Source organism: Rhyacophila brunnea, unplaced genomic scaffold, assembly GCF_057557595.1.
Source record: "Rhyacophila brunnea isolate RB1 unplaced genomic scaffold, BYU_Rbru_1.0 scaffold_24, whole genome shotgun sequence".
NCBI classification, from domain to species: domain Eukaryota; kingdom Metazoa; phylum Arthropoda; class Insecta; order Trichoptera; family Rhyacophilidae; genus Rhyacophila; species Rhyacophila brunnea.
In genome coordinates this window covers 22,665,767-22,684,769 of record NW_028232904.1, presented here as the reverse complement: position 1 = coordinate 22,684,769, position 19,003 = coordinate 22,665,767, and the positions used below count along the sequence as shown (strand labels likewise).

At 32.2% G+C, this 19,003-nt stretch overlaps 1 protein-coding gene across 1 annotated transcript; it reads left to right on the top strand.

Annotated features, from left to right (window-relative positions):
* The first annotated feature begins 11,771 nt into the window (after nucleotides 1–11,771).
* LOC147069224 (basic juvenile hormone-suppressible protein 2-like) lies at nucleotides 11,772–18,335 on the top strand. Its single transcript, XM_085951161.1, has 5 exons — nucleotides 11,772–11,888; nucleotides 12,785–12,918; nucleotides 14,134–14,970; nucleotides 16,250–16,407; nucleotides 17,323–18,335. The coding sequence occupies exons 1-5, from the start codon at nucleotides 11,798–11,800 to the stop codon at nucleotides 18,230–18,232; spliced, it is 2,130 nt and encodes a 709-aa protein (XP_085807287.1). The 5' UTR covers nucleotides 11,772–11,797; the 3' UTR covers nucleotides 18,233–18,335.
* Nucleotides 18,336–19,003: the final 668 nt, after the last annotated feature.

Below are 19,003 nucleotides of genomic sequence, written 5' to 3'. Positions count from 1 at the left end.
TTACCTATCAGAAGCACCTATCGAAAACATGCAAAGCTTGCAATTTGAGATATTTTTTTTGATAATTTACAATTTCAACATATTTTACAACGTTTTTATTAGCTCGTATTCTTATTTGTCCGGTGGTTGTTTGTCCGGTACAAATCTTGCAATCGATTTTTAACTAACTTCCCGACTAGCTAGACATATAAAACTTTTAGAATATATCAGAACACGATGCCAATGTATTTTTTTAATACTTTTAACCATCTTCAAGTAGAATTGAATTATTTTTAGTTAATTCTGTTTTGTATGAAAAGTTATTTCGGAAGAAATCCGTAATCGTGCGTTACTATGGAAATCAATATGACATTTTAGTATTATTTCTATCAAGTACAATTTTTTTGATCGTGCAAGTCAAGTTTATATGATTCAACAGAAAATTTAAAAATGTTGTATATAAAAAGTTCTTTTTATCTTGGAATTATTTTGTTTTAAGTCAAAGATAAACTTTTGTCACAGAATAAGAATTTGTCACAGGACTGCATTATATTTTATGGTCATATTTATTATTAAAATCTAGTTTATTAAGTTTTCTATGTTTTTTTGTAGAGATTTTTGACTATTTTTTTATATTTTTTATATTTATTTTAAAAAACATCGATTTTTTTCGACCATCCGATCCTAATAGGATCATATGGGCCTCCACAGAGTAGAAGTTTGTATTAACAGATTTTGTTTTTTACTAAAAATGGATGTCAGCCACTTGCTCAACCTATTAGGTCCATACCCTGACTCACACACAAATTGAAAAACAAAATGTGTACTTGCCAGACCCAGGATTTGAACCTGAGACCCACGACATGATAGTCCAACGCTTAAGCCGCGCGGCCTCCGTGGGTGATTTTGGTGGGTGATTTTTATAAAAATATATATAATTATGTATAACTTGAAATCCTTTTTATTTCGAAGACTGCTTCTAGATATGGAGGGCAAGGTCCTCTCATCATCAGACTTATGTCTTCAGTTAATATTTATTTATTTTTTTAATTAATTACAAATTATTATAAATCTTATGATTGTTGTTGATGATTTAATGCTTGAAATCGCTTTAATTGAAGCTTCCTTATTTACATACATGTTTAATGATCCCACTAACATATATTATTTTTTTTAAATTTATTTTCAATAAAGAGTTATTGACCAAGCAGATGGTAAAATCTGTTGAACTATGAATGCTTACCAATACAATCTTAGCGAAGAACAAGTGAAAATCATGCATGAGTGGAAGTTGAAAGAAGAAGGTAAATTTTTTTACAAAACAGTTTTTACAACAAAAAAATCATTTTTTATAAAATATATTTTTTTATTCAACGAATAGTTCACAAGATTTAAGAATGGAACATTCTAAATATATACTAGGATTATACATAATTAGAAAACATAATATAGAGCAAATTATAAGTCATAAGTAAGGATTCCAATCCCGGAATCCCGAAATCCCGAATCCCGAGCTATTTTCGATACCTATGAATTCCGGGATTGATTTTTTTTATCAATTTTTATGGAAGATAAAATAAAAACGAAAATATAACAAAAAAATAACAAATCACTGCATTAGAAATAAACTGAGTTTGAATGAAATTTGATTTATACCCATGTGTAAGTTGCCGATTCATTTTATTTTTCCACATAAATTAATAAAAATGAGAAAGATTGGAAAAAACAATGCTTCGCACTTTTAAAAAAGTAATTCCACCATGATCTCATACGTTTTACGTCAGTTTCATATTTGGCTGACTAATGAAGCGGAAAGGCCATAAGTACACCATGATTATTTGCTTTACTATTTTAAATCTCGCTAATCCATTCATTAAGTCTTTACTATCAGAAACAGCAATATCATACTAAATTTACATTATCATTATATTATTTATATTACAATATTATTTACTCCATTAAACTTATGTATTTCCAAGATTGGACGTAGATATACAATATTATCAATAAATGTCTTAAGTAGCATAAATTATACTAGATTTATTTTTGACCAATGTTATCAATGTTATTTGTAAATATAAAATTGTATATTGACAATCGAAAAAAATGCCATTCCCGGGATTGTCAAATTGTAATCCTGAAATCCCGGGAACAGAATTTTGGCTCGGGATTTGATTCCCTAGTCATAAGTAAATCATTTCCTGTCTCATTTTATAGCTGTCCGTGGATTTGAGGTAGGTGGGAAAAGCGGCCATAATTGGCCCAACCAGTTACATCATTTTGTTTTTCGTTTCCTGTAAAATTGACATATTGGCACATAATGATATGATAAATGATCAAAATATAATAGTAAATAGACCCGAGAGTTTAATCTATTGTACTCTTAATATGATTTAACAAAAATGATTTGTTACTGTATTTTTTGCAATTGGAGTCAATCCACTGCTGGATGAAGGCCTCCCCTGGCTCTCTGCACGTGGCTAAGAGTGGAGACAGGCTGTTAAGACATGACACACTAAACTTTGTTCGTCAAACGTATTTGTTTCCATTGAACTAAGTCGAGATAGTATTTAATAGTTTTTAAAATTCAATTAAGCCTTACCTAATCCAAGCCATAGTAGATAATAATCAAAAAATATTCTTTTATCTATCTATCATCATCAGCCTGAATCTATCCACTGCTGGATGAAGGCCTCTTCAAGCTGCTTCCGTTTCACTCGGTCCTGTGCATTTCGTTGCCACGTACTTCCGCAGAACTTTACCATTTCATCGATCCAGCGGCCTCTAGGTCTACCTTGCGGACGAATTTGATGAAATTGTTTGCAGAGTAAAGCTAGGGTGGAGTGCTTTTGTCCGCCTGAATAATGTCTTCAAAAATGACCTTCCACTGTGCCTAAAGCGCAAAGTGTTTAACCAGTTTGTGCTTCCCGTGATCGCATATGCGTGTGAAACATGGACCCTAAGTAAAAGATAGATCCAGAAACTTAGAGAAGCACAACGTGGTATGGAGAGGTGCATGCTGGGCATAACGCGAAAGGACAAAAAGAGGAATGAGTGGATAAGGAAGCAGACAAGGGTTTGCGATGTAATAGAGTTTATTAAAAGCCTTAAATGGAGATGGGCTGGACACATAGCTCGAAGAAGAGACAATCGTTCGACAAATCTAGTCATCCAGTGGTATTCAAGAAGTACGAAACGTCTTTTATCTATAAATATCTAAAATTATGCTATTAAACTATACATCATTTTTGATATTTTATAGATAGAAGAATGTTTTTTTATCGATTATGGTTTGGTTTTTGGGCAGGGCTTAATGAATTTTAAGAAACTAACCAACAACGTCTCTAATACGCATTCTTAATTCGACGAAAACAGCTGATAAGTATCACTGAAAAAATATGCAATATTTTTTTCGGATCGTAGATAGAATACATAAGCTATAATGCTTTGATTTAGGCAGGGTATAATTGAATTTTAAAAACTAACCAGCACCATCTGCAAATTGTATTTTTAGTTCAATGAAAACAAATAAGTATGACTGACAAAGTTTAGTGGGCACTATTTATGTTGAATCTAGCCTACCTCTTAGCCTACCTCTTAACCACTGCTCTCTCCACTCATCCATATGGACGTTTAGTGCACCACTGTATTCGGCATTTGTCCTGCGGTTATCCACTCGCCCGTCCATGTCCGGTTCATTGCCAGTTCATCTGCTTATCGACCTCTATCATATTGCGTATTCTTGTCTGCTTCCTTATCCATTGCGACCGTGTTTATGAAAAAGGGCGTAACCCACACAGAACAAATTTTACAGGAGAGGCATAAAACGTTTTTTTGAATGATTTTGGTTTAATATTAATAAAAAATAGGCACAGACATTGGGTGCATGATGATTGATGATTTGGTGTAAAATATTTTTGATCTACAAATAATAGAAGTTATTACAGAAAATCATTAAAATTGAGGGTAAATGCTTTTTTCCTTAAATTAAAACTTAATTAAAGCTCAATTATAACCTGAATTTATATGATAAATCGGCATTTGCGGCGTACTTTCTTTTTACAGAACATGTATTTAGTTGTATACATTGTTAATATCTAATAAAAGCACTTTTCAAAAAATTGAGGGTTACGCCCTTTTTCCTAAACACAGTCAATTGGTTTCTTCTTTGTGATCTTTACGCGTTATGCCCAACATGCACCTTTCCTATTATGCTATTTGTTATGGTGATAAACTGATAAACAACTCAATTTGTGTCGGCATATTGATCGGCGACATTAAATACCCATTTTCCGTAGTGTCCAATTATGGTAAACTCAGTAGATAGCTGATTGCAATGATCGTTTCCACGATATCCGTTTTTCCACATAGTCAGCTATATCCGATGACGCAAATTCCATATACCTAGTAGCTGACTCAACTATAACAATTATTTCCTATATCTATCCTAATATTATTTTGATTGTGAGTACATCGATAAATAGCGGATCATAATTCATTGGACATATTGTCACTCGAATATAAGTTATCGGTCTGTTAGTATCTAAGTCTTGAAATCACTCCGCACAACATCTCATTCTACCGAGATCGGACCTCGGAACAGTATCATAAGTATTGTAACATAACTACTGTAACATATTCTTGTACCGACTGTTTACGCTGCAAATAAAACTCGCTCCTCCATCCATCGGAGCAACCACGAAATCTCGACTTCTCATCTATCCTTCTGACGACTTCATCATCCACCATACATGTCTCCCACAGTGATGACCCCCAATTTTTTTAAATTTCTCTTACACTAACTCTAGTTGTTGAGAATTATTATTTTTTAATTTTTTTATTATTTGGGATTTCGACCAAGGTAAAGCGATAGATTGTACCTCGTCTAAACTAGCTGTCTACATCATAGATAAAATTTAAATCGAATCAGGCTATTTTATTAAATAATGTATTTGTCCGTATTTCACGTCGACGAAATCGCGGGCGATTGTTCGTTATGTAAGCTTTGATTTTTTTATGTTGAACTTAAAAACAATTTTGTCTGTTTTTGAGTATTCGATATCTCACATTTCTCAGTTCAGAAAAATTTAAATTTATTCAAATTTATTCAATAAAACTAGCAAGGAAATTATATAATCCATTGAATACCTGATTGGATGCTAAACTTGATCTCATTTATTTCGAAGGTGTCTACAGTCAATAATCCAAAACAAACAATAAAATTTTATATTACTTATAAAAGTAGTTTAAAGATGCATTGTAAATGTGACGCTGATCTTGAATTATTTAAAGGGGGGTAATACTAATAAACGCGTGCATGCATGTTACCATGCTCCGGTACTCTTTATTGACTATTTTTGCAGGGCATTCTTTCAGAAAATCTTTTTTTGCTTCAATTTCATCTCCAAAGAAGATTTTATTTCAACATGCAGATTTATTAGAAAAAGTTTATATAATACTGCCAAAAGTTGGTAAGTCTCGAAATCACGTTATGGTGTAATTACAATTTGAAGTTGTGCCCTCTAAAATCAGGTATAATGCTACTTTATTTGTGCTGTATGTGCATGTTCTATAATATATCAAAATGACCTTAATTTTTTTCTAGTACATAATATACACATTTATAAATAGACACATAATCCGTTGTTCACTGTAAATATTTACCAACTTTTGGCAGCAACCCCACACGAATTACGAAGTAACCATTAGAAAAAATCTTTTGAACAAATACGACACAAAGAGAGATTCGAACCTGCTCCCTTGGAATTCGCATCCACATGCTTGACAGCTAAGCTACTTGTGTCCTAATCTAATTATCACGTAATTAACTAGCGATTCTTACAATTCTTACTGAAGCGCTTTCATAATTGCGATATTACAAAAATTATGTATGTTAAATTTATTAATGTTACATTCTTACTTGTGAATTATTTGTTGAATTAAGAATATATATATATATATTTATGAAAATAATTATAAATGGCTAATTTAATAATGAGGCGCGATTCTCAAAACCCGCATTGAATTGAATGTTTCTGGTTGGGCCAGTTATGGTCGCGTTCATCCCTATATTTCCCTCCTACCTCAAATTCCCAGTTATTGTCGCAAGTCCAAGCGACCATCAGATACGGGTCATCAGTCGACCGTGATTGTAGAACATTCAGTTACCTTAAGTTACCTCAAGACAGCGGGCACGTTCTAGGCTTGTTACAGCTAGACCGTCGCAAGTAATTCAAAGCGCATACAGACTGATTCAAAAGTTATTTGTAGACTACTGTTGGGTCAACTTGATATAGTGTGACAATCACCCAACCGATAATTCTGAACACATGGCATCCACATCCACCATGACAATCATTCCACCAAAATCAATTACTGTCCAATACCAGCGTAACCAGTTTCCAAATAACGACAGTGCATTGAGTACCACCCCCCTTAAGCTACTTATTTATTCTCTACAGCTCGAAAATTACAATTTACAATCATTATTAGATTTACTGAAGATTGCTTTGCAAATGTTGTATTTAACAATATTTAAATTTTAAAAACCGCCTATTTATTTGTCCACAGAGGTGAACCATTGCGCAACATGATGGCCCGGATTCGTGTCACATCGGATGGACTATATTATATTATATTATTATAAATTTATAAACGATAATTTCCCAAATCTTTTAACTACCTCTTCCCACCCCACTATCTTCGTCAGTATTCTATTTTATTTTAACTAATAATAATAATTGATGATTAACTAATAATTGATTGAAATAACCAACTGTTTTACATATACTCTATGTGTCGTTAGTACGGAGTATTCTTGAGTATGGCTCCATTATCTGGAGTCCTTATGAGGTTTCCTATACGCTTGTTTTAGAGTGTGTTCAGAAAAAAATTCTTCGTCATCTTTATTTTAAAGTTTATAATTATTTTCCTTTTGACACCTTCTCTAACGAATATTTTCCGACTAACTTTCTTCAAGGCATGCTCGCCTTTCATTCTCTTGAAGCTCGTAGGTCACTTCTGCTCTTAAAGCATTTTTCCCTGCTCTCGCGTGGTATCGTTTTCAATCCCGATATTCTAGAAACTTTGAATTTTTACGCACCCGTCAATTACATGCGTGGTCACAGCCATGACCTATTTTGGGTGAAAGCTGTTTCCTCATATCAGGCTCACCAGGCACCAATAGCGAGGGCTGTGCGGCTGGTCAATGCACTCCCTAGAGATGTAGATGTTTTTGGCGATCCATTATATTCTGTTTTTTAAATTCTATTTTATTGTTTAATTTGTATTTTTTGAATTATCGTTGTTTTTTTTTTATTTTATTTCTTTTGTATAAAACTATTTTTGCTTTCTTTTTTTCTCCACCTTGTTTTTTCTTCTTTAACTGATAACTTGTAATTTTTATTCTAAATGTCATGTTGTGAACGTCTTGAATTAATAATTTGTTATGTACTCAACGTGTCTTTTTCAAATAAATAAATAAATAAAATAGAGTATATTTTTCATATTTCTAAATTTTTGTTTAATATTCAAGAAAATACATAAATCAAAATATTTATGTAGTTTTTAGTTGGGAAAGCTTCTTTGAAAATAGAATAACTAAACTGAAATTAAATTATAAAACTTTTAAAAAAATATTACCAGGTGGCAGTACCACATATCAATATCCTCATACGTCTTCTCCCTGTCTCCATCTCTCTCATACCATACGTTCCCTCAACTGTCTTTTCGCTGGTGCTTCAAGTTCGGTTATTTGTTTGTCAACTGTTGCATCAGCCAGGCGGAGTCTTTATAGAGTCTCCTGACTTTGCCGAGCACCCCATCGCTAAACTCGTTCATTTGTTTTAACATTCTTAATCCTTGTGTATACTGAGTATTGAATAAAAAAATATCAATGAAAAAATGAACCAATAATTATTGTTTAATTTTGGAATAATTAGATGTGGTAAAGTTGGATTTGGAAGTGACCTGAACATGATGGAGACGGGTTCGAGTCCCGATCACCACTAATGTTTTATTCGTAATATTTTTTCTAATAAGTATATTTCGGAGTTGTTCATATAATATGTTCAATTATAATACTCGTAATATGTTTATATAATACGAGGTATAAATGAGAACTCTGCCATTGTGGGCAGTGTTGACCTGTGTGTTCCTGATAACTATCTTAGAAATAGAGAGCATCAGTTGTTTATTCTCCCAAGGTGCAGAACCAACTTACCACTGGTAATGCCAATTGGGACGCCGATAAATATGTTCAACCAAATTGCTTCGGGTGTTGATATATTTCACTTGCATGAGGGTGAGTTTAGGTGGACGCTATTTTGTAAATTCATAAAATAGAGTCTCCTTAGCAAACTTGGTGTACTTCTTTGAACTTATATATACCTATGTATAATTGTATTTTCACTGATTTTGTATGTTTATATTATATTCTCTTTTAATATTTTCATTTTTATCGCTTTTATTACTTTCTTCTTTATACTAATGTTTTATGTCTTTGTGAACGTCTTAAAATGATAATTTGTAATGTCCGCAATATGTTAAAAAATATATATATCTAAATTGACTTGAATAACAACGAATGCCACCTTGAGTATTCTTAAATTATCTAAAGTCCTTATGAGGTTTTCTACAAGCTTGTTTTAGTTAGAGCATCACCAGATTTTTTTTTCAATAAATGTCATTTATATTAACATAGGTCTATAACCATTTTTCTTTCGAAAATCTCTGAAGCCAATATTTTCCGACGACTCTTGAAGATCATTGGTTACTTCTGCTATTTTAAGTGGTATGGTTTCCAATCGTGATATTCTGAAAAGAGTGTATCAATTACATGCGTGGTCGTTGCCATGATTTTTTCTGGATGAAAACTGTTTCCTTCTATCAGACTTATCAGGCAACAATAGAAAGAGTCATGGAATTTGTTTACTGATTTTTTTTCTACAGTATTTTATTGTTTTTTTTTTTGTTCTCTAAGAATATACTTTGTTTTGTATTTTAATTACAACTCGATTTACCTGTTCTTTAATATTCTAAATGTCACATTGTGGGCGTCTTGATTTTGTTATATAAATAAAATTGACCTCTCCCAAAAAAAGCTCCGGGACTGTTTACCCAATATCTGTGACTGAGTTTTCATGCGGTGTCAAGACATAAATTATTGTAATATACATTGGTAGAACAAATACTTGAATGATGCATTGTGTAAAATATTGTTGTTATCAACGACTTTCGATGGATTAGTCAGCATTCGCATTTTATCATATGAGGATTCTGTTGTTAAAATTCAATAAAAATGAAAAAAACTTGATAAGTAATTATAAATAATTTATTTAAATCTATTTCGCGTTGTTAAAAAATACAATACCATCAGAAAGAAAAATAAACAAAAGCGGTTTCTATTAACAGGCGTCGGAAACGTTGTCATAATTTTATCTTGTCTATAAAATAACTGATATGGAGTATGGTTTAATGGCATAATTTTAGATATTTTATAGATAAACGAATATTTTTGACTATTATTTACAATAACACATTCTATCTACACATTGTAGTATTAGTTGAATGAAAACAAATACGTTTGATTCACAAAGTTTAGTGTGGGTAACCGGACAAAACAGAACAGGACAAAACAAAACAGCCAGGGGAAAAATGAAACTTAAATTATTGTGGAATCTATTTAGGTTAGGTTAGGTTATGTTAAGTCATTATTTCGTTGTACCTACTCACCCAATCATTTTGAACATATTATATTTATTAAGATGAGATATCCTAAGCTTGCCGGCAAAGTCCCCTTTATTTGAGGCTTTCTAGCGATTAGGAATGCAAAAATTAGGTACATAATTTGATTTAATATGGCGTATTGAAAATATGTGCTATTAAAAATCTATCAACATAATAGAGATAGGAAAATTTCAATATTAAATTTATATTTTTCCTGAAAGGTCATTGTTATATTTATCGTTGTTCTGTTTTATCATGGAATCGCTCTATGTATGTCAGATCTTAATAGTCTACCTCCACCCTTCACCACTGGTGTATTTGTATTTGAACATGTTTTAACTAACAGATATCTGTATATACACTATTATATTTAAAATGTGATCTAAATTTATATCTTTAGAATAAACATGAAATTTCGAATGAAAATCTCAAAATTAACTCGTTAAAAGTTAGAACTGCGAAAACTGCTATAACAATGTGACGAATACACAATAAGTAAAATTAAATATATTTTAGTGACATACATTATACAAAATTTTTATTTTTATATTATAACAGCGCCCCGGGCGACTTTTTTTTTACTATCAGAGAACATTTGTGATGTGTTTATCTCACGCTGAGCCGGGTCCCTCTTAAGCCCAATCCCGTAGGCTAGAGTCCTGTGGGCGCCATGTGAAACATATAGTAGTAACAATCGAAGCGCCTAGTTTCAAAACCCCCTAAACGATTTTAGGTAGTTTTGAGAAAAATAAAAAAACTCATATCTATTAAATCTATGAAATTTATGTATTTACTATTTAATTCGTACATTCTAAAGAGTATTTTTGCTTATCCATATTAGTGGTATTTGAAAAGCACACCCAACCATTTTAGCGGGTTTTGAAAATTACCTTAATTTTTGGTCATAAGTATTGACGTTTTTAAAAGTTTAATCTTTGTCCATCATAAATAGGTAACAAAAATATCCATCTAAATACATTTATTTAACACAAACTTTTTCAAAAACCATTTTAACGAATTCTAACTAGGCGCTTCTTGATTTGATCTTGCAATCGATTTTTAACTAACTTCCCGACAAGCATTTTAAACTTTTAGAATATAATATTATCAGAATACGATGTCAATGCATTCTTTTAATACTTTTGGCCATCTTTAAGTAGGAATTGAATGCATTTTCAGTTAATTCTGTTTTGTATGAAAGGTTATTTCGGAAGAAATCCATAATCCAATCCACTATTATTGGTTGCTAAGGGGGTGGTCCTAGCAACTAAATAATTAATAATATATACGTGCGTTACTATGGAAATCAAAATGACATTTCAGTATTCTATATTTGTTTGTTCGTTGCAAAATAGCTAAAAAATGATTTGTTGTTTTTATTTAATAAAACGCAATTTTTTTTATAGTACTTATTCCACTTTAATTAATATATTAGGACCGGTTTCGTCTGCCTCAGTGGGACATTTTCAACTCTGTCCCACTGAGGTGGACGAAACCGGTCCTAATATATTAATTAAAGTGGAATAAGAACTATAAAAAAAATTGCGTTTTATTAAATAAAAACAACAATACAATGCAGTTCCACCAAGAATTGACAGTTAACAAAAAAAAAATGATTTGTTGACAATTACCTTATTTGTCCTAAATTATTAATACATAGAGTTGTCAAGTTTATATGATTCAACAGAAAATTAAAAAACGTGGTATATAAAAAATTCTTTTTACCTTGTAATTATTTACACTTTAACTGATGAAAAATGCTATTAAAATTCATTCTTCTGTTTCTTGAGCCAAGTGCCATCAGGTGTACTCTTCTCTGTTAACCAATATAAACTTGTTTCGATAAAACCACCAGTTTCCGATCACTATACTGTTTTGTTCAAGGATGAAAACAACGTAATATTATTAAGTTGCTAACCGAAATCTTCAAAAACTGGAGTCCTCACAATACACAACAAGTGAAGTAAATGCTTTTTTTTTAATAATCGATTTATTATCCAATCGGTGATAACGAATCTTGTATCATAAGATTTCAGTATAAAAGGCCAGGAAGATCTTGAATTGTCACAGTTGAGTACTGCATACTTCCAACATGAAGTTCTTTGCCGTATTCTTTGTGGTGGCCTTTTTCGGCTATGTGTCGGCAAATAATGTTTTGAAGCCAACGGTAGAATTCAAAATTGGTAAGAAAAATAATTATTTAACTTTTCAATTTGTAGTCTTATTTGTTTTTTTCTCGCACACCAATATTTTATATTCACTTATATAATATAAAATGATTGGATGTAACCGTACGCCATTGTACACTCACCTCGCCTCATCACTTCAACGCTGCAATATGTATACCTTTTTATCTAATGCGTTATTTTCTAGAAGTTTTATCTTTTAACTTTTGAACTTTTTGAGACATCAAGATGCAAGATTACTAAATTCGTATTAAAAAATGTAGCCTAAAGTCCATTCAACTAACATCAATATTAATTTCGTGCTTTTTTTTTAAAAATATAAATGTAGTAATGCAGTAATTGTAAATGCAGTAATAAACAAACTGACTTTCAATTTTACTAATTAACATTGAAATCGATTATTAATCGTTGGAATATTCTAACAGTCAAATGATTATGTATTACAAATAAATGTTTTTTTATTAAAGAAATAATTAATTAAAAGATCTAAGAATACAACATTCTTTATTGAACACATTATATAATTGGAAAATACCTCAGAAGAAAATTCATTCAAATTCAGTTCAGAATAGTTTATTAAATTATTAGCAAATCAATATAAATTTCTATTATTGGTACTTTGATTCAAATCACAGAGGCTGGTAACAAATATTAAAGCATTATAGGTAGGTAGCTAAATTTGATTAAAAAAAACATTAAATACTAATTGTCGACAATTTAGTTTCGTTTGAGATATCGAGAACCACGACTTTATTTTCAGATATCAAATAATGAAATGTTCAATTCATTATCTCAAAAAGTAAATCTATGACCCTCTCACCCCCAGTAGTAGTCGCTGGACCATGAGTAGACTTTAAATTTCATAATGCTGACCATTTTATTTCTATTTTTAGCCGACAAGGATTTCTTGTTGAAGCAGAAGAAGGTGTACGACTTGTTGAACCATATCACACAACACAACTATATTGATGAGCAGGTGAAATACGCGCAAGAGTATAACTTCTTAGCCAACAAGGACAATTTCTTGGTAAGTTAATTTTATACAATGTTACCTTTTCAAATCTACTTAGGATATTACAGAAGAGAACAAATATTTCAAATCAGAAAAAACGGATATTCATTTTGACTTAGAAAGTGAAACTTCAGGGTAGAATAAACATAGAGATTTGATATTTTTTTATCGAGATTCTGATTAGAGATAAGTCATCTTCTGTAAAATAAAATTTCTAAAAATATGCCCTTGTAATGCGGTGATTTTCTTCGACGCAATCGATTCGTTGGACGGGGGCCTCGAAACAGTTGAAACTAGTCATAAAATTATTAAATCATACCAAAATCTTTAAAAATAATAATATTTTTTTTTTGAGTATAAAATATTTCCCAAAGCATAAAAAATCCCTGGAACTGACAAAATGGCTCACAATATAACCACTCAAACATATAAGTTCTCGTGCACAAAAAAGTAAACGAATAGGTAGGTACCTAATCAATTTTACTGTATTTCATCACTGACATAATTATTTTTCTTCTCTTGACTATGTCCGACCCTAAGACGATTAACATAGGCCTCCACAGGGTGGAGGTTAATATTAAAAGTTTTTTTTACAAGAAATGGTTGTTAGCCACTTGAGACCCACGACATTACAAACCAACGCATTAGCCGTTTGGCCCAGGTGGGCATATAATTATTTAAAAAAAATTGTGGATTATTTTCATTTTTATTTAATTATTGGGTGCATCAAACTAGTCAGTTTATCGGTTCCCCACGTCCTTAAACCCGCCACTTCCCTTATATTAGGGAAGACGGGAGACCTCAACAGAATCATAAAATTCTTCATCAGTATTGAAGCGAGGGGATGAATGGACCCTTACTTAGAAGAGAAGAAGCAATATGACAGTGAATCGAAATCAAAGTTTTGGTGTAAAAGAACAACACAAAGAAATGTGTAGTTATATATTATTGTTTGTGACAAAATATTATATTTAAAAATTAATTGTATTCATTCATTATTTTGATACCGACTTTTTGGATGACATTCTAAAAAAAGCTGAAAGCAGTATTTGGAGGCCAAATAATCGGGCAACGTCTTCAATATTAATAGAAATCACGCCTGACAGTTAACTTACCTGGATAATAAACTACCTGAATGCGACATATTATTATTATCTTATATATCACGTTTTTTTTTATTTTGAAGTTAAGTGATAATGTTAGAATAACGCTGATGTTTTTTTTTTACAGAAACCAGAAGTTTTCAATGAATTCGCTAAATTGTACAAAAGAGGTTTCTTGCCAAAATACAAGATCTTCTCCCTGAGCTATGACAAGTACAGAGATGAAGCCATTGCTCTGTTCAACCTGTTCTTCTACGCCAAGGACTTCGAAACTTTCCACAAGACCGCATGCTGGGCCCGTGAACACATGAACGAAGGTCTCTTCGTCTACTCATTCACCATTGCAGTTCTCCACCGTACTGACTGCCAAGGAATCCGACTTCCTGAGCCTTATGAAATCTATCCCTTCTATTTCGTCAATTCTGATGTCATGGAAAAGGTAAACCATTTCAAGACCCAGGGAAGCATTCCCAACATTGAAGATGCCCATCTGTACGGAATTGAGTCAGCAGAGAAGAATGTTTTCACAATCTACAATAACTACAGCACTGGTTATGAAGATTATGATGTTGAACAGAAGCTGTCGTACTTCACCGATGATATTGGTCTGAACACATACTATTATTACTTCCACCATGATTATCCATACTGGATGGCTGGTAAGGACTTCGGTTTGGATAAAGATCGACGTGGAGAGCTGTACTACTATGTTCACCAACAGATATTGGCCCGTTATTACCTCGAGAGATTATCCAACGGACTTGGACCAGTCGATAAATTCTCATGGTATAGACCAATCAAGACCGGTTTCAACCCCAACGTGAAACACCACAACGGATACGCCATGCCGATTAGGCCTGATATCTATGACGCTAACAAAGAAGACAATACTTACTATGTCCAAGAGGTTGATGATTATACAAGACGTATTCGTCAAGTGATCGATCAGGGATTCATTACTTTGGTGAGTACCTCACAAATATTTATTTAACATTCCCGTTATCTTTATGTCATCTTAGATTACCTAGTCCATTAAACTGCAAGTATTTCATGTAATATGCACTTCGTCATCTTCATGTTTCGGCTATTCCTAGAATTATCCATTTCAAATTTTATTATTTTAAAAATCGATTGCATTATACAGTAAATAGGTATTTATAATTGATAGACTATATCCGTCAGATTTCATTTAACTATCATAAATTATAAATGCACATTGCAACGCATTTAATTACAAATAAAACACATAGATCTAAAAGTATATGTGACAGAGAGAGACATACTCAATGTTTAGAAAGAGATATCAAAATAAAGGTTGAGATCAAGATAGTATTATGATATACTCTTATGTTTTTAATTATCTCATATTATAATCAAATGTTTATGATGAAACCTTATGAAACTAATTTATCCACTAAAATATCTTCGGTAACCCAAGGTGATATCACCAGAACGGACAAAACTTATTATCTTCGTAAAGAGAAGGTTAATAAAACACTTTTCTTATTTAAATTTATAGTTATGCCCAAATATACCATTATTTATGCGGAATATCAAACATATTTTAATTGAATTAGTTGAATAGGTCATACTTATTTGTTTTCATTGAAATAAGAATATAAATTATTATTCCAGATGTAATTGGTTAGTTTTTAAAAAATCGATTAAACCCCACCTAAAACAAACCTTAATAAATATTAGGTAAAAAATATTCTATAAAATATCTAAACTTGTGACATTAAATCATACAAAATTTTAAATATTTTAAAGATAGAAGAATAAATTTTTTATGGTAGGTATGGTTATATTATATTAGGTAAGATTAGGCAGGAATTAATAAAATTTAAAAGAAAAGTCGCATTTTTTATTATTAGTTAAATGAAAAGAAATAAATATGACTGGAAAAGTTTAGTGTACACTATTTATGTCGAATCTCCACCGCCTACCTCCACTCTTTGCCACTGCGAGACCTCTATATAAAAAAATACCCAACACTAAAAATCACATACATGCAATTTCACGTCGTACATACATTCTTTGCGGATTTCATTTGTGCGGCGCCCAAATGACAGTCATCCGGTTGAGTCGAATCGTAATAGATCCGCTAATAACGCAAATTGACAGGTAGCTAAATACGTAACATTGATGACCCTCTGCGTTAAAAAAAATGCAAATTGTGTATCTCTTCATAAACAAAAAAAAAATCAATAAAAAATTAACATTCTGTAATTTTATATTATTAGTACGATGGAACCCTAATAAGCCTTAAGAGCCCCAAAGACATTGAAGCCTTGGGTCGTTTCGTCGAAGGAAATAAGGACTTGGGAGACTACAAGTTCTTCGACTACCTCGCTGTCATGGCTAAATACCTTCTGGGAGCTGGAGTCTCTACACATTATGAGTGAGTATATGATTTATTGTTTAATTTTGAGTAAAAAATATTTTTAGTATTTCACGGAGCTTAAAAAACAATGATCTAAATTTGTACTTGAAAACTTTAATTAATATTATATATATATATATATATAATTTGTATGTAAAATGCAACTGACGCTTCACTACAGTGTCAGCGCATGCTGCGCTGTGATGTAGAAGACTTGATTTAAAAGTTGTTCTATACATACTAAATTTTTCACTAACTAATGGTTGTAACTTAATCACCATTTTACAATTTTTACGGATGCACTTTTATTCGACCACATTCCAAATATTATAAATAGCAAACGACCACTGATGTAGATAGTATTTGTTCCTTTTTAAAATTAAACTAAACACTAAATCCAAGTCATACAAGATAATAACCAAAAAATTTTCATTTATTTATTAAATATCTAAAATTATTCCATTAAACCATACACAATTATAGTTATTTTATAAATAGAAGAATATTTTTTAACGTCAATTTGTTTAACCTAGTATTTTTGTCTTACTAAGATTAAAAATATGAATTAATAATTTAAGAAATACATATTAGCAATAAAATAGAATATAAAAATATTTGTCGGAAGTTGGATTCGAACCCACGCCAACAGAACTTCAATTCAATTTTTGTATAATTACTGCGGCTTTAGACCGCTCAGCCACCATCTTGTGAATAATTGTAATACAATGAGTATCGTGGTAATATTTTGCGTGATACTTGAATTTGGTGCACAAAATTTTATTTTAATGTCACGGCGAACGGTAAAACATATACATGTTAAGAGGAGATATGTTTAGGTATCTCATTTTTGCCATAACGTCCATAACCTAATTTTTGTATATATTTAACAGCATTTTTGGAAATACAACTAAATATGTATTTTATTTTCTACAGAGCCGACTATGTGGCTGGAGCCATGGAACAATTCCAGACCGCCATGCGCGATCCTATGTTCTACCAGTTATACAATCGCTGCATGAGGTATTTCTACCGTTTTAAGAACAGTCTGCCATCATACACCAAGAACGAGATCTCCTACCAGGGAGTCAAGATTGACAATGTCCGCTTCACTCCAATTGTCACCTACAAAGAAGACTTCGATTATGACATCACTACTGGATCCATCTTGAATAAGGAAGAAATTGACTCCAAGAAAGAGAAATATACCTTCTACGCCCGCCAAGCTCGTCTCAACCACAAGCCTTTCTCAGTGACATATGATGTCACCTCAGAAAAGGACGCTGATGTCTCGGTCAGGCTATTCTTGGGACCAAAATGCGACAACTTTGGCCACAAGCTGAGCATGAATGATAACAAGTATAACTTCTTCGAGCTGGACCATTTCAGATACTCCTTGAGAACTGGACAGAATGCCATCACTCGCAAGAACATCGAATTCGGTGGCACTGCTTTTGACAGCACCAAAGCCCGTAATTTGTACCAGACAGTTACAGAAGCGCTTGCCGGTAAAGGTGAATTCCGTCTTGACCAGACCGAAGCTCACAACGGATGGCCACTCAGACTTCTCATGCCCAAGGGCAGAGAGGGAGGTATGAAGTTCCAAGTATACGCTATCGTGACTCCCTTCCAACAACCTAAAGTACCTCGCGGAACTGGTTACCCTTACGTATACGCTTCAGGAGTTGGAAGCGGAGCTCGCTACACAGAAGACTTAGCTTTCGGCTTCCCTCTGGATCGTCCAATTGATGAAAGCAACTTCTTCTACCCGAATATGTTCCTGACTGACGTCACCATCGACCACGTCTGTGACTACAAGAGCAACGTTGTTCCCATCAAATATTAGGAATTTATTGTGAAATAACCTAAAGTTCTTCTGATTACTGACCATGCTTTCTTATGATGTTATGATTGACAATACTACTTAATAAAATATTCAATCAAAAACATGTTTAGTATTTTATTTGAATTTAAAAAAGAAATAAAACACAGTTTAGATTACAAAATCAGCCAAGTACACTTTTAGGTATTTTTGACTTTTTTGTGAATTGCTGAAGAACTTCTGCTTTCTAACATTTCTGCATTGATAAAATATGGAATTTATTAATTTTAAATATTCTATACTTGAAATAATATAAACTTTCTGTATATATTATTTCTGTGTATATTATCTCTCAACTGTGCACTTGAGAAAACAAAATGCTGTTTTTCTCCAATTCATCCATTATAGACTTGGCTTATTTTGAAATCTAGGGACACAAATAAGTCAGTTTGTGCACTAGTTTACTGATTTTCAAAGAGATAGGAAAGAAGACATTAATAATTACAATAATGCCTCGTTGCTTCCACAATTTTGCCAATTTCTATGTATCCCTTGCGTTTACTATCGAGGTTTTTTTAAGCAATTTGACACGCAAACTACTTTAATTGATGCTAATTCAAAGGGAATTTGTTCAGGGTGAGAAAAATGCCTTATTGAAAACAATTCGTCTACTCACATCGAGTATTACAAATTTGAATTCGGCCAGGGTCTATGAAACTACCTTTCAAAAACCCTTTGTAGCGTGAGGCTGTGGTATTCAATGGAAACTGAGAACTGCGATTTATAGCCGCGTTT

Excerpts from the sequence above, each read along its gene's own strand:
- LOC147069224 (XM_085951161.1), top strand. The coding sequence starts at position 11,798 with ATGAAGTTCTTTGCCGTATTCTTTGTGGTGGCCTTTTTCGGCTATGTG. Across the intron at positions 11,889-12,784 it reads AACGGTAGAATTCAAAATTG|CCGACAAGGATTTCTTGTTG; the intron begins GTAAGAAAAATA and ends TTCTATTTTTAG. Across the intron at positions 12,919-14,133 it reads CCAACAAGGACAATTTCTTG|AAACCAGAAGTTTTCAATGA; the intron begins GTAAGTTAATTT and ends TTTTTTTTACAG.